Source organism: Pygoscelis adeliae, unplaced genomic scaffold (genome assembly GCF_000699105.1).
Source record: "Pygoscelis adeliae isolate BGI_AS28 unplaced genomic scaffold, ASM69910v1 Scaffold269, whole genome shotgun sequence".
Classification (NCBI taxonomy): Eukaryota; Metazoa; Chordata; class Aves; order Sphenisciformes; family Spheniscidae; genus Pygoscelis; species Pygoscelis adeliae.
The window spans coordinates 2,083,000-2,099,810 of NW_008825610.1; the positions used below are offsets into that span (position 1 = coordinate 2,083,000).

The window sequence follows — 16,811 nt, forward strand, 5'->3', positions numbered from 1 at the left end:
TGTTTTCTGAGAGTTCTCTCAGAGAAAAACCTCCTAGGTGCCCCTGGAGGGAACAGACAGGGAGACCAATTTACTGGGTTATAAACCACACAAGTTAAAAATGTCCTTCTAAAGACACTCTAGACTTCTTATGGAAAGAAAAAACCACGCGCGAACAACAACCTTCTCCACAAATTTCAGAAGCGTGAAAGATTTTAAAGTTCATAGTTGAAAAAAAAAAAAAAAAGAGAGTACCTGCATTTAGAAGAGCTTTCGGCCAACATTAACAGCACAGCTGAACCCCCTCACCAACATACTCTTCCTCCCCAGGAGTGGGGCAAGCCCCTCATATCCTTTCTGTGGATGCACTCAGGTGTGGTTGATCTGGCTCTGCCCCTTAAGGACTCTTCCTTTCTTCCTTAGAAGTCCTTAAGGACTCTTCCCTCCTTCCAAGAGATAAGCTGTATGGGCTTAGGGACCTGTTGTTAGGTATGTTCGTTATTGAATTACTTCAAAACATTCACATTTGATTAGAATGTTTTCCAACCACAGCCGCCATTTTTTGCTGCAGCTTTATTTAAAATAAAGGAACAAATGAAGTGCTTTTGAACAATGGGAAATTCATCAGCTCAGGAGGGCACGACATTCGGAAGGATTCCCCCTCCATTGGGATGTAGCAAAAAGTTGGGAGCACGTGAAAGCAAGCGTTTGTAATAGAAAGAAACGCTGCAAACTTCAATATCCTACACACGGCAGACCGCTTACAGGTAAACAAACAGCAAAGAAGGTGGCAGGAGAACCAACGCCACCAAATAAATGACTGGCAGGAATTACAGCCCCAGCCCGGAGTCTTGCAGTTTCATTTTCAGATCGCTAAACCGCACGCCTAGGTCTGGATCTAGCAAAAGTTTGATATAGGATCTCAAACGCACTCACTGCATTTTGGGATGGGAAGGAGGAACACACGTTGGGATGGGAAGGAGGAACACACGTTGGGATGGGAAGGAGGAACACATGTTTCTAAGTCTTCCAAAAGTAGTAGGCTGGATGGCAAGGTGCTAGTTGTGAGGACACGCCACCTGCAAGGGGAAATGAACTTCCGATGCTGCGTAAACACGTACCGGCAGAGCTTTAGATGTTAATCCAGAGCTAACAGGACCTGGCTGAAGAAATTAAGGAATCAAACGTGGGAAGAGATTTTGTTTCAATTAAAGATACGCCTTGTTTGCATCAGTCCTTGGAAGAAGTTGTGATGTGTCCCCGACAAACCTTGTATTCATAGGACTGCTCCCAAAGCTAAGTAGCTTAGGTCTAGCGGAACTACCTGGGTGCAAGCATCCTCTTCCACTAGAGACACAAACACGCATTTTAGCAGGTGGTCTGCTGCACCCTGGAATTGAAGGACTCGTTTACCAAAGTTCATGGTATTTGTGATGAGTATCTCCAAGATCCGATTCACCAGATATCATGGACTTCATTCACCCACCCAAGCCCAGCCCAGGATACCTCTGCACCCAGACTCTACGCGTTGCCCAGGAACACAGCCAGGTACAAGCAAGGCAGCGTTTGCGCCTGGCCCCGTACGTGAAACAGAAGCTCTTTCCCAGCCAGTAAGGAGAGACGCTTACCCAGCCACGCTGGTGAGGAGTCCGGCAGTCCCCCATCCTACTCCGCAGGGCAGGAGCAGCAGTCCTGCCCAGCTGCGCTCACCTCCCCGGCAGCCCAGAGCTCCCCCTGCACGAATGACGTGGATTTCGTGTCAATGCCAACGACAGAGAAAGGGAAAAAAAAAAAAACCCCGAACTTGAATTTTTAATGCAAGGCTGCTATCAGTACCATAGGAGGGAATGACGAATCTTTCATTGCTGAGGTGGCATACCATAATTTTAATTGTTTTTCAAATAAGTACAATGCTTAGATTTACATTTTGCTGATTTAACAATTTGTGACTTTTTCACATAATCATTAAGCTGTTTTTTTTTTCAAGGTACATCAGAACACTCTCTATAAAAATACTTCTTTAAATGAAACATTTAAAAACACATTATTAGATCTTTGAAAAGCCATAGTCCTATTATATTTCATAATGCAAAAATGTTAGCAGCACAGATGTTTCAGTATTCTTTCCAATTGCATACATTCATTTAAGTGTTTAATTTTGATTTTGTTTTTGCCCCTTGGAAGTATTTAATCTTAGCTTTAAAGCCAATGGACTCGCATAAAAGCAGTATAGAATGGAAGTCAACTCTGGTAACATTATATTCGCACGTAAAGTGTTTACCACTGAAGAGTGATTTACAATGTATGTTTATACTTAATACAGTAAAAATAAAACCAAACTGCATATACCATGTCTGACATTTTCAGTATCTTCTAGATATCACTTTCTCTTTTCTTTTTCTTTTCTTTTTTTCCCCCAAAACACATTTTCAAAATCGTACACTCATTTTGAGTGCATTGATTTTTGGTTGCTCTATCCGCTACCTCTCTTGCCCCAGTTTTGTGAAGACTTGCTAAATGCAGTTCCCACTGATTAGAAAAGAAGCTGTTGATGCTCTCAACTTCTAAAAAAATGAAGTCCAGGATAATGCAGAACGATAAACCAAGGACTGAGACAGCAGAGGCTGTTGGCCACTACTGAGAACATCGGTTATAAAGTCCCATTTGCTTCTCACATAGATACCTGAGATATCCTCAAAATTTCCTGAGAGTTTTGCCAAAAGAGATGAGAGGATATTTAGACCCTTATTTATAGTGGTTTTACATCCTCAGATCTGCTCTTTGATGGTGCGGTTCATTGCTTGCTTCAATGGAAGCAGCACGTACACAGTATGTAGTCTGTCATCACATAGTTCTATACAGATTTCTTAAACTTTTCTGACCGTGAAGAAAGGAGTTGTGTCTGACAGGCTGTGATTTACGGGACATGTTCTGGAGACCAAGCCCTATACCCATCGTTGTGGATGGCAAGAAGGGAAAGAAACTAACCATCGGGGCATCAGTAAGTTTTAGCTCCGTGTGCAAAAACAACACGGTCCTTCCAAAAATAGGTCAAATCAGTGAACTTCTATTATTTGTCCACCATTTGTGAGAGTCTCTTCTCTCTTCTTCGTGAGCCGCAATAAGAAGGAACGAACAGACCGTTTCCCAGAAAAAAAATACTGCAGAGACAGCCAGAACGCTGCCCTCTTCGTCCCACCTTGCAGGCACAAGTTAAGTTATAGATATAGCTGGATATATCTACAAGCAGTAGATACAACACGGATGAGATCTGCATAAGATTGGAGATGCAGTTCATCCTTTTTAGTCCGTAGGGACCCTCTGTTTAGGTTGCTCTAACTCTCTGGATGATGCCCTTCCTAGCCTACAGCTGGACTAGGGTTAAGAGAGGGCAGAGAAAGCTCTCGCCTACCCCAGGGCATCTCCTCTTCCACACGTGACTCCTTCACTGTGCTTTAGAGACAAAAGTTTCCCGCTGCGGAACCAGGAAAGGAAACATATAGCAAGCCCATTCCTAACTGCAGGGGGGGTCTAAAGATGGAAGCTCGATTTATAAATCGTAATATGGCAACAAAGGAGCATCGCTATGGGCTTGCAGCATCTTCCTCCCCAAAAAGCTATAGCAAAAGTTGGTTTTCATGGACGCCTAGCAACCGCTCACCCAGCTCTGCACGTGGGAACTGGAACGATTCCATCCCACGCAGCCCGTGGAGGTGCTCACTCTGACCTCACTGGATTTTCAGCTGGGCTCTGCTAGGGCACTGCTAAATACAGCATATCTATCTTACATACTTAATTATCAACTTGATATGCTAGAGGCGGGATTAAGACCTCTCATTAAAATAACTACACCCAAAATCTGGATCAATCCTGGTTAAATTTAACCAGGTGGAATGGTATATATCGGCTCTGTTGCAGCTGGCCTTAAACTGCATTTTGCCCAAGTGGAAGGGCGACTGTTGTACGCACGCTCAGAAGTGGGCCTGAATTTCTCTTACATTTCTTGCCATCCCACCCTGTTACCTTTTTAGTCGGTCTCTGCCTGTAGTGATGAAAATGGTATTTAGGTCAATACGTTCTTTCTTAATTGCATTAGCCATGTGCCTAAGACTTAGGCTTACTCTTCTCCCGGCACTGCCTTTGGCTATTAACATGTGGTCTTTAAATATATTTCACTCTTAACAGTGTACTTAATCTGTCAGGTGAGATGGACAGAGTCTATTTTAGGCAGACTAAGATGATCAGTGGAATGCTAATTAGAAAATTCACAAGGGTGGAGAGACCCCTCTTTATAAAGAAACACAAGCCATTTTATACGCTACTTTTGTGTTCTGCATGGGAGGTCTAATTATATTCATAATACGTTTGGGGTTTTTTTATTGCTGCAACATCTTTTGGAACTTCACTTTATAAAAAGGATCATTTTCCCTTGGAAAAAAATAATGAATACAATATTGGCTTTTATGTTCCAAGGGGTTTTTTGAGTTTGGTGGTTTTTTTTTTTTTAAATCGTATTCTGTTAGCAAAACTTTTCCACACATGATAGCAAAGATCAGAACAGAAGTGTGTTCAAACCCACACCCACACACATGTATATATCTCCGGAAGCAGATTCAGCAAATGGAGAACCGCTTCTGGCCTGGAAATGGAAAATTACTGTACTAGTAGCATGGCAAAGCCCAGCAGAAGGAGCTGCATTACTTTAACTAAGGGCATCAAAATCAAATGACCCTTGAGAGGTCTATATTCAGATGTAAAGAAAAATGCCTTCTCCCTGTTTATTTATCGAACGCCGTTGGATCCTACATACTAGCCAAAATCCAGACAGCCAGCTGATAATGAATTATTGAATTCCAACACCAGCAGAGACTAGAAGTTTCCTTTAGCTAAGCTGAAGTTTTGAGTTTAACTTTATTCCCAAGGACATTCACTACATTTTGAGCAGGAAATAAATATCCTGAAACTACTGGCTAACTGTTCAGCTTTGAAAGATAATATTTGTTCCGAATGCCTCAAGATTAGGGCTCTGCAAAATACTTGTCAGAGGACCTCGGCCCTTTCCCTTGTGCTGCGCCCATCACCGCTCGGTCCAGGCAGCTGTGGGGTAGCGTTCCAAGAGCGCGTTCCTCAGCTGGGCTGTGTGGATCTTGTCTCTGGTCTCCACGGTGCAGGTGACCTGGGAAAAGAATTAGGACCATTTCTGACGGCACGGCAGCAGTCTCGGACACGGGCATTTCCGACTCAATCCTAAAATACACTCGTAAAAACAAAATGATCAGTTCAATGGAAAAAACCTCTGGACCTCGCATCCCCTGCCTACGCAGGTAAGAAAACTGACATTGCAGACACCCGGGGCTCTTCCAGCCCTTCTGCACGGTCTTAAAACCTTCCAACAGCCCTACTTTTTATTGTCTCCAAAGTTTGAAGAAGATAGACTGATCCTCTGCCGGCTCCTGGGCAGGTACTTGTCTGCTGTTGGCCTCTCTGAAGTCATCCGTTAGCAGCTTCTCTTTCCCGTTCCCTGGGGTATGTACGTGGTGCTGCTGCCACCTCACCCATCTCTGACTCTTACCTCACCCCATTTCCCGCGTTTCTGGGCAGTGTTTGTTCCATCCTTCAAGCTTTTTATATTCTGCTCCTCTTCTCTCTCACAGAGTTCTCCCCCGGTCCTTTATCGTCTCTGCAGTATTCTGGCTGGTTTCATCTACTCGCACACCACCTTGTTTTATCCCGATTTTCTCTTTGCTCATTGCATCACCTCTAGTTTTCTGTTATGGTTGTTCTGCTGCTAAACCAAACTAAACCCAGGCAAACCTAATCTTGATAGTTTCCTTTTTATTTTTCACTTGCCTCCACCAGTATTATTGACAATCCTGTCATGCAGCCACTGAAGTCAATAACTTCAATGTCATTTTTTCAATTCTTCTTTAATCCCTTTTGTCTACATACTCACGTCTCTACTGCATCATTTGAAAATCTGGGCACTACCAAAGGTGAGGCACCAATGCAAAGGCGCAGAAGGAAAATTATACTTCACAGTTTTAGACTACTAACTTCTGTCACCGCTGACCCTGTTGGAATTATCACTGCCGCTGAAGGTGCCACGTGGAAAAAAGACCTCACAGAAACATGGAAATCTAGCGAGAAAAGGATCCAAGGTGAGTCACGGTGCAACAACAGAGAGTTTAGTGTAACAAGCAAATCTACAGAGAACGGATTAAAAACTGGCCATGGTAACCTTAAGGTGGACTACTAGAGACAGATGCCCTGTATGACGTTCCTATCAGAGCTGCATCCTTTGCAGAAAGCAACAAGGCAAAAAGTAAATTTCTCTCTACTCAACTACGTTTATGAGGACATTTCTAAATAAGAACTTTGTGAATTCATGTTTCCGGGAATAAGCTTAATGTATCAATAAACCTTTAGCAAAACTGTTGAATGAGACGATGAAACACTAACTCCAGGCTATTCTAAACAGCCGTGAGCTCACTTAATTAGAAAACTGGCTGTAACTTCTTAAATATCCATCATGAAATTAGCCACATTTCTGACCTGTTTCCGTAATTCTTTGCCCCTTATCCTGAACATAGTTCTGTTCTTGTTTGGTTCTTTGGAACACAAATTAGATGCTAATTTCTTTCTCCTCTGAAAAAGTGGGATTTAGTCTCAAGAGAAGGACGGTCACAGAAGACAATTAATAATGAGGGAGGAGGAGAGAACACAAAGATTGGGAAAAGTATCTAAAGGATATCTAGGCACCAACGTACCAAATACCCATTATCCATTCCCCGGTTCATATAAAATCCCTAAAGCTTTGCAGTCTTATCTTCAAGAGCACACGCTCATCTCTCACCGAGTCTGTAATTAAAAAAAAAAAAAAAGGCAACCTTCTTCCCCTTCCACAGCAGTCCTGCCTGTTTTGTCCTGAGCAAATCAATTGCTCCACTTGGAACCAGTCTGGACTTGCCAGGTTCAGCTTTGAATGTTTGGCAGCGAGGAGTTGCTCTGCCCTGGGAGCAAGCATGGGAAAGCATTTTGATTTATAGAGCTAACTGTCCTCCTCTCTGCCCTTTTCTTTCTGCTAATGATTGAAGCCAGACGGACTTGGATAGATTGGAGCCAGGGAGCTTGTAAACAGTTTGGATAAATACAGTCTTTTTGTTCCGTGCATGTACAGCATCCAACACGTGATACGGCCATTAATACGCTGTAGCGTATTGTAAAAGTAGTAACAGCAGCAGCAGCAGCGATAATAAACAACTCCAGAAATTTACCTGATTTTTCAGACTTGTCAAATAAAGGAAGAGAGAACATCTGCTCACAGCAGGAGCGAACAGAGAATCACGCTACACTTTAGAGCAGCCACAGATCTAAACAGCAAGAAAGGCAAGAATTTGCTTTCTTGCTCAGATTAAGCCGATTTACGCTGCAGTTTCGCCTTCGCAGAACTCCTCTCTCTTATTCGCTTCACCCGGGAAGTATGATTTGCATGAGTGTCCAACAGGGCAATCCTCATATTCTTGGGGAGGTATATAAGGATTATATTTATCTAGGAGGAAGAGTCACCTAGGCACTACTAGCTACAGGAGGTTGCATACCTACCGATGAACTAAGAGTAAGTGCTCCAGATCATTCTTATTTAAGAACAAATGACAAAACCTATTGCCTGATGTTTCTTATACTCCAGACACGACAACCCATGACAACTAGAGAAGACTTTACTTCAAATTTGTTTCAAACCCATAAGCCCTCAGTACTAGACACGGGCTTTTTGATCCAGCGGAGCTCTCATTGACTGCAGGACCGTGTTTGCACAGCGCACATTTCTTTGCTGTGTATCAAAAAACCCACAAACAACCAACCACCAACAACAAACGAGTACATTTTATGCATTTCTTTCCTGCATATTATGTCCTTGCCGGATCAAAATAATAATAATAAAAAAAATTATCTGGTCCTGTAAGACCATTAAAATAACCAGCCAGATGGATCTTTTACTGCATTTAGAGTTCCGCTCTCTGTGGCGGGTAATCTAAAGATTGATTCCAGCCTAAGGGTTTAGGTTAGCCTGCCGGGTTTTTTTACAGCAGGCCTACAACTAACGGAAGACAGAACAGTCTTCACTGAATACTGATGTCTTGTGGGTTTTATTTAATAACTAGAAATAATTGAGGGAGCAGGACAAAGGCTGAAAAAAAGATAGAGGAAAAAACTGATCACAAGTTATTACTCTGTGCAACACCAAAATCCAGATGCATAAATTAAAATAGTCATACGAATTAATTCCATTTCAAAGAAAGAAAAGTTCATAACTTCACAAAAGGAGGAAATTTGCGAAGTTCTGTGCTGAATAATTTGGGAACAGGGCGGGCACCTCTGCTCCCTTTTAACTGCAAGTCTCACATGTGGGCACATAGCCTCTTAAATCATATTTTCCTAGATATTAAAAATTAATTTGGCACGCCTCTCAACTCCCTGATGCCTGATATCTGTAGGTTGTGTGTGCAAATAAAGATACTGGATGGACATGCCAAGCCAATGCTAGAGAGCAGAGGAAACGTGAGTAGCATTGCTCAATCAAAAGATTTCAGTCTTTTGTGCTTTTCCAGGCTCCACGTAAAGATAGATCGTAACCAGCTCGTGCAATTCCTTATGTCCCTGACTCATCCGTTGAACCTTTGTATCCCACTTCTTTAATCCTAGAAACCATACTCATCATCTTCTTCTAAACTGTTGGTCTCGGAGGATTCACATAACTCAATGTTCACGATACACCATGCTCGGCAACAGTACAGGTTTGTTCTCGTGAAAATCACTGGAGTTAGAAATGAAAACTTTATTTATATACACTGGTTTCAGTTCTATAAATAAAGCACGGCTTTTCATTTCTATTAAAAAAAAAAAACAACCAACAACTGGGCAATTTTCTGAATTATTCAGTAAACACCCAGTGTAGGTTACTGCACATTACAGATGATTTGGCAACAGCTCTTCAGTTTATGGTTTGGGGATCAGCTGCCAGACGGTCCCCAAGGTCGGCACAATGCAATGCTTGAGAAAGAGCGTAACAGCTGCCCCAGCTGTCAGTCGGTTGTGCAACCTGAGCCCTTATTTTTTGGCATATTCTTGCATTCAAGGTGGTGAGCACGAGCACCAACAAGTTACCGTTGCGTTACCTAAGTCAGATAATGATCCAACAGGTCTACTCGTAGCCTCCCCGGAATCAGGTTCTTATTTCTACAACCGGGGCCGGCTATTCTGCACCGCGTTGGTCTGCTGTGGAATGCCATTAAAGAAAATGACCGAATTCTTTCGGAGGGCCTCAGAAGAAATGTATCGTTGAACTTCCCACCCCAAGTGACTCTGTTTTGCAGATGGGGAACTGTAGCACGGAGACAGTGCCTTGCCCAGGGTTGTGCAGGAAATGTTTTAGGAATGATAGCATCCTTCTCGTAGCTGGACAGCTGCGTTATCCTCTGTATTCTCTTCACAGGATGACAACATGGAATATGTTGGCAACTGGGGACTCTAATCCAAAATATTCTCCTCCAGCCTTTTACGAAATGCAAGTTGGCCCAAAGGAATTGACTCAAATTGACCAGAGCAGACTAAAATAATGTAATGAGTTCTGGCCTGAGGTGAGTAAACTGTATGGAAAAAAAAGGTATTACACGACACAAAGTGAGCCAGGAAACCCAGCACCGCTGGGACAAGGTGTAATGTTATCATAAAGAAAAAGCAGCATTTGATTTATGAATTAGTATTTTGTTGCACAGTCAGAGGGAGAAGTAATGTGATGGATGTTCTTTTTACAACTGGTCTCTCTTCTGAGTTATTTAAAACCGCAGCAGAGTTAAGCTCCTGAGAGGGTTGAAGTGAACAGACGAGACGACCCCGTAATGTCAAACAGGACCGAGGTCAGAGGGAAAACTGCCACCGCAGCTGCTTCCCTGCAAAGCTGCGGGAGCACCTCAAGACCCTGCAGGCCCTCGCTGCTCTGTTCCAGGACCCTCCTGTACCGGCCAGTCTGATTATGCTGCAGCGTCAGTGGTGAGGAGAAGACTTTTCTAGAAACTCGATGAGCTCAAAGATACTTTTTTTTTTTTAAGCTGAGTTGCCCGAGTCCAAATATGGGACACCCGTTAAGCAGGCAAGCCGCTGATCTATGGCAGAGCCTTGCATGGCTTCATAGCAAAGACAGTTCTTACCTTATTAAGTCACTTATTGATTTTGCTCATTGACTTCTCTCTGAGTCAATAACAGTATGAAATTAAAAGGGATTTAAATGGTTATAAAGAGGTTTACAGATGGAAGCAATTTAAGCGATAAATTGTCCCACATTGAATCTGAGGAATATTACTGAAAAAGAATAGGGAAAGTTCACAGAAGCGAGTTGTAGCTTCCTCCCACGAACTGGGTAATCCTTTAGATCCCTATATCCAGTTAGCTGGTGATGCTAGATGATTTTTTTCCTTAGCTCTGACCTTTATTTCTGTCTAGATATTCCTGGTCATCTAACCCGCTTCAATAGCTGTAAAATGTGAAGCCTACCAGACCAGTTATTTGTATGATTTGCTAAGAGTTATCTATTTCAATATTGGGACTTCGGAAGCCGTTTCCTAACTGCTCAGGTAAGAGTGAATTAGGGTGTAGTCCTCTGCAAGAAAGAAATCCAGCAGGAGCCACAAGGAAAGAGAATCTAAACTGGAGGTACGAGCAGGCAGCATCCAAAACAAACTCCCGTTTTGTTCCAAAGAACGTGACCAGCCGATCCCACTGCACAAGGCACTTCATTAAGATTCAGCTGAATCTGATGTAGCCATAATCCTTCTTTATTTATTTTAAAAAGTCTCTTATTTTTGCCAGTAAAATGTTCCAGAAGTTCTTTTTCCAAAAGTGTAGTTTGAACATAAAGCTTCATTTTAGAAAGTCCTTACTACTCCATGAAATCAGACTATCAGCAGGGATCTTCCCACGGAGCGTTCCAAGCGTGCGCCAGATGAATAAACACTAACCCAGCAAGGCATTTCACTAGAGGGGAAAAAAAACGCTCTATCTTCCTGATAAGCAGTGACTAGAAGCCAAGTTTCTCTCCTTTGGAAATGAAGTGGTGAATCTAAAAGGATGATTAAATACTGAGACGACAATCTTGACAGGACTGATTTAGTGTTCCAAATAAGCCACTACACTTACTGCTCTGTTCTGTCCAACACTTCATCTATTTCCACAGCCAAAAGCGCGTATTAAAGTTAGAGTGGAGCAGGTGTAGCTGTAATGCCTTTCGTATTATTACCACCAGTTCAACACATGATAATTTTGGTTCTTGCTCCAGATTTAAATGCATTCTTAATTCAACGTGCTGTGATTTACACTGATGAAAATGGTACAAAGTTCTTTGCAGATCTGCTTTAGTAGCAAATGCTTAAAATGCTTTGCTGACACGGGGCTTTGGTTCTTACAAGCAACAAGGAAAAAAAGCAAAACCTCCCCCACGTGTATTAGCTTTACTATGAAAATATGTACATTGTTCTATATCTGGTTAGAGCAAATGCATTTCGATGCTTAAAGACAAGTTCAATATTTTATCCTTTTGATTACCCTTGTTTTAGTTTTCAAAGAAAAGCTTCACGATTCGCTAGGTGTCACCAGGTAGAGCTGCCTCCCAAGTCACGAAGGTCTATAGATCTGGATCGCTACTTTGTACTTCACGTCTAATTACCCGATAGCCTCTCCCAGACTGATTAAAAGCCATCATGCAAATCCAACATCCAATTAAATTATTCAGGGATGCAAATTCCTCCCTTGAACCCTCTTGTAGTACAACACTGTCAGATCCTTGAGGCAGACAGTCAGTGAAAATACATTGTGTTTAAGGCACAGACAATAGCACGTGGCACTTTTTCATTCAGGGTCTGTCTTTACTGCAGATTCTGATAAAATTGCCTCATTGGGAGAGGTTGCAAGTGCAATGGAAAACTGTTCTAACACTCTCAATCAAAAACTAAGAGAGTGGATTTTGTTTAATTTAGTAGCATTAATAAAAACTACAAGCCTTACTTCATAAAAATCACATTGAAAGCTTTAGAAGAGTTACAGGGTTTGTCGAATCTAGCCTTCAGTAAAAAGGTTTTTCAGAACTAAGTTAGTCTCTGAATCAGAGGGATTTGTCTAACCCGTGCCGTGTCACGTTATCTGGCCTATCGTTACGGCACACTGCGGAACAATGTCGTTTTAGTCCTAGACACTTGAGAAAACTGATAATATCATGTTCTGAAAGACGTTAGTGAACTTCATTGTAGTCCTTTGCTATAGTCGTCTTTAATCTAACCTATTCTTTATATCCGCAAGTGAAAATGCTGAGCTGGTTTCTGCATCCAGGTGGGAAATTAGATTTAAATGCCAAAATCGAAGAACTCGCTTACTCAATAGCATTACTGAATTCCAGTTATGAGCCTGTTTAGCAAAGATCCCGAATTTGACTTCCACCCATGATTTCACAAACTAAGTCAGGCTGGACTCGGACAGCAGTAGCATGAAATCAGTGGAACCACACCTTTGCCAAACCGGTTGGAATAAGAGGCAGGCCGTGAGACAAACGATCCTTTTGAGAGATGCCATTAACTGATAACACCTCCTCACTGTTATTGTATCAAATACTCAACAAAGGAATAACAATTTTGCTCTGTGCTCTTTGTGGATAAGGTACAAAACTGAGGCCCTGCTTGAAGATGAGGATCCCTTAAGAGTAAGGGTGTTCTCCGCATTGCTTTAAGGCAAATTGATCTCCGATAATTACAGCCAGCCGACACAGCCGGCTCTTCAAGTTCCAGACCGATGCTGCGGCTTGCTCACCACCTCCGGCACGCCACCACGCACGTAAGGAAGGTTTGCAATAGTAACAGCTGGAGTATTTCACCCACGGTGTCGCAATAGCAGGTAAAACAGGTCCTGCATTATTTATATGCCTGCTAAGTGTTTGGTGGGGCAAGATGCTGTATAAGACAGCAGAAAGTATCTATCACAGCGCTCCCCAAATCGCTGTGCACACTCTATTGGACTTCCTCAACATAGTCATACAGAGATACAGGAAAACAGAATAAAGTAGGGGAGGTCAGTACCGCTCGAGAAACTGAAGTTGCATCTCCTCTTACCTCGACGGTGAAGAGCTCAGATGTCACAAACGCGCGTTCTTGTTTGATATCCAAAACTCTAGATCAAATAAGGGATAAATTAGAGATAACAGCAATCCTTTGTCATTGTAAAATAGTTTCTGTAAGTGTCTGGACAGTAACTATCTTTGCTGCTTTCTGTATTAGACACTTATTCTATGCTGCAAAGGTGCTTGCACATTGAAACAAAAATGAAGGCGATAAGAGTTCTTCTGAAATATAACATGAAAAACCCCTTTGATTAATTAGTTACTTACACACTTGCCTTCAGAGAACATTTGGAAACACGTCCAAATCTTTAGTAATCTTTGTCCTATTCTGTGATTGTATTTCCCTACTATTAGTCTGATTTACCTTGCTTCTTCCCGAGCCAAAATCTCCAGTAGCTTTGAAATGTCTCCTGGGCAGTCAGAAAGCACAAGGGAAAATCTGCACACTCTGTTATCGAGGGTCAGGGCACGAGCTACGCACTGTTGCAGCAAATGTAATTCCAAGTTTCCACTGCATATAACAACTGCCACTCTGAAAACAGAGAGAAAAATAAGATTTTTGATTAGCACTTGTCTGTGCAAAGGAACCATAAATCACAGACACTGGATTCAATATCAGCTTAAGATCTGCTAGGACTGCCCTTCGATAAACACGTATTACACGTCAGAGGGGCTCCTGACTCTCAGTATCGGTTGTGGGCGGGCAGTGGGAGCCTAGAAGCTGGCTGCATTAGTTGGCCTGAAACTTTGCTTTCATTTTGCATTTCCTGGAGATTTTAGTTTTGTTAGGGATAATTAGCTGGAGAATTCCAGGTCCGTTTCAAATTTTAAAAATGTGACATCATTTTTCCCCGGAAGTTCTGAGTCTCGGCCTCTGAATGGTTAGACAACATGTATGTTCAAGGCTTTCTGTAACCATTCATTAAATCCATCTCAACCCCGCAAAATGAGCGCAGAAACGTTTGAAGAGCAAGCGAAGAGCCACATGGTTAGTCCGTGATAATCTCTCTCTGCAGAGTCAAACCTGCCCTCTGTAAAACCAAACCTTTGCACTCTCCCTTTTATTTTAGCCGTACTGAACCGAAATTTGTTGCTGCTCTGTACGTACTCTGTCAGCCTCTTCTGAAGAATTGCCTCAGCAGTATTTTAGCGTACAGCGCTATGCATTGCAAATTTTGTTTTGTCTTGAGTGCATGTATGTTTAAATACATTCTGGGCTACGTCCTGAGCCAGGGCTCAATCCGCTTAAGTACTGAGTACTCAAGCTCAGATGCAAGAAGGCACTTACCCACACGTTTAACGCTAAGCACAAGGGTAATCCCATTGACTAGGTGGGCAGGAGTTCTCGGGGCTGGGCGGCTGGTGCCGCTGAGCGACTGCAGAAGATGGCCTAGCTCCTGTCCCACCACAGACAGGGCTGATTTCCACAAGTGGAATGAGAGAAGGCAACAGGCTGACAAAAGCAGGATGCTCTCCTGGCAGACGTGACCATGCCTCGTGGTTGCGTGTAACTGCCTTTCCCCCAACCATTTGAAAATACCGGAAAATGACAAGATTTGTCAGGTCTCCAGGCTGACATTTGCCTTGTTCAACATGGTCTTCTGACCTGCGGGTGGTCTCTTCAGCCTGAAGTAGATGCCACAGATAAGCCCATTGCCGGTTCAGGGGCAGGAACTGCCTCGTCACTCATAAAACAAGAAGCTTCTCCCTGTTTCCAGGGACCAAGGCGCTCAACCCCACGCTTTTGCCACGGTTCCCCATGTGCAATAGCTGCTGTACCTTTTACCCTTCAACTCCGGCAGCTTCCCTGCAACCAACGCTGCAAGTCCAATGGCCCCTTCCGCATCAACTGTGGCTCGCTCATACTCCAGCAATCTCAGAATCGAAATGAGGATGTCCTCCTCCCTGAAAGCACAAAAGTTGTGTCAAAACAAAACAAAAGAGCTACCAAAAGCAGAAGACAATACATTTATGTATAACTGGATTCCTTCCATCCTCCCAGGTACGTACGACCCCAAGGTGGTGTTACAGAAAGCTGTGCTGCTGAGGGTGAATGTACATCTCAGTCTTGTTATTAACTGAAAGACAGGACGGCATTTTTTACTGCAACCATTGTGCTAGCTAAATCCTAGCGGTAAGTATACTCTGCCAACTTGGCCCTTCTGTGAAGATTTAGAAGAGTTTTGTCAAAGGTTGCCTTCAAGTGTTGCAGAACGCAACAAGGACAAGTTTTACACCCAGAGCATGACCAAGTACTAGCAGCAGGTGAAGTTTTGGCCAAAGGGGTCAGTCTGGACAGCGCTCTTAGTCATATGATTTAGTTTTAGGTAGCCCTGCGAGGAGCAGGGAGTTGGACTAGATGATCCTTTATGGGTCTCCTCCAGCTTGACATATTCTATGATTCTATGGTATGTGGGGTTGGGTTCAGTGTCTTCAGTGCCCCTCTTGGAAGGAAAGGCACCCCACCACCACCATGGTCTCACAGTGTGTGCACGATGGCAACTCCTGACAACCTGCTCTCCCCCCTGTACATGAAGAACCACCATACCCTGGTGGTACAGCACATTTTTCATATACAACAATGTTCACCCAGTATTATTCATTTCACTGTTTTTCTTCACCTACCTCACAGCAACAACTTTATCCACGAGTTTCCCAGTCAGCTGCAAAGAATTGCTGCCAAAGCAAAGTCCGCTCGCATCTGCAGATTTCAAAAGACAAAAATATGAAGGTGGCCGCTTTAGACAAGTTCAACATTTTTGAGAGTCCTGGCTGTTTTGTGCCCTTAATGAGTGCAGCACACTGCTGTTATATGAACTTGAGTTGCTTGATTTTTTTATGTGACAAAAATACGTTTGGTAACGGAAGACCAAATCTCACAGGAAGATTTCGCCACTTCAGATCCCTTTATGAAAATTATGATTCTTCACTGGCATAGCTGCACTGCGAGAGTGACCCTGCAGCCCAGCGCTTTCCACTGTTCAACGAGGCTTGAAGGAGAGAAGAACCAAGCGTGGCACTGGGCTTGTCAGCTACAGCAGGACAGTTAGCAAAGGAGCGCAGAGACAGGCAGAGCTTACTGAGAGAGTTAAGGAGTTCTTTGTTTATAAAACTCCCATTTAACCCAAAGCTTCCAGAGATTTGAACATCAGGTAAACAGGATATGCTTAAATTGCTTAACAGTTGAGGTTTTTTGAGCAAATGATGTAGAAACAACTGTATCATTTATAAACACTGTTGTTCCGAGAATAGTTTTCTGAGTCTAAATATTTAAGCACCGCATTTTCCTGCCTTTTCACAAATGAGTCTTTTACATGAGAGCTTTCCCATGGACTTCACTGGTTAAGATGCTGCTTGTGAGCACAATGTTCAGATAAATACTCTCATATTTCTAAGTATTATAGAATCATAGAATAGTTCAGTTTGTCCCCATCTTTTTTAGAAGCCCCCTTGAAGTACTGACAGGCTGCAATAAGGTCTCCCCGAAGCCTTCTCTTCTCCAGGCTGAACAACCCCAACTCTCTCAGCCTTTCTTCATAGCAGAGGTGTTCCATCCCCCTGATCGTTTTCGTGGCCCTCCTCTGGACCCGCTCCAACAGGTCCATGTCTTTCTTATGCTGAGGGCTCCAGAGCTGGACGCAGTGCTCCAGGGGGGGTCTCACCAGAGCAGAGT

General features: G+C 43.1%; 1 protein-coding gene across 3 annotated transcripts in view; it reads right to left on the reverse strand.

Annotated features, from left to right (window-relative positions):
* Positions 1 to 1,843: 1,843 nt before the first annotated feature.
* LOC103924204 (serine racemase-like) overlaps positions 1,844 to 16,811 on the reverse strand; it is a 35,839-nt gene continuing 20,871 nt past the window's right edge. For all 3 annotated transcript variants that reach the window (XM_009332688.1, XM_009332687.1, XM_009332686.1), the window contains 5 exons: positions 15,764 to 15,839; positions 14,918 to 15,043; positions 13,503 to 13,670; positions 13,131 to 13,188; positions 1,844 to 5,155 (listed from right to left, as the gene is read on the reverse strand). In XM_009332688.1, coding sequence (XP_009330963.1) covers positions 5,057 to 5,155; positions 13,131 to 13,188; positions 13,503 to 13,670; positions 14,918 to 15,043; positions 15,764 to 15,839 — 527 coding nt within the window. In that variant the 3' untranslated portion in view covers positions 1,844 to 5,056. The remainder of the gene's footprint in view (positions 5,156 to 13,130; positions 13,189 to 13,502; positions 13,671 to 14,917; positions 15,044 to 15,763; positions 15,840 to 16,811) is intronic.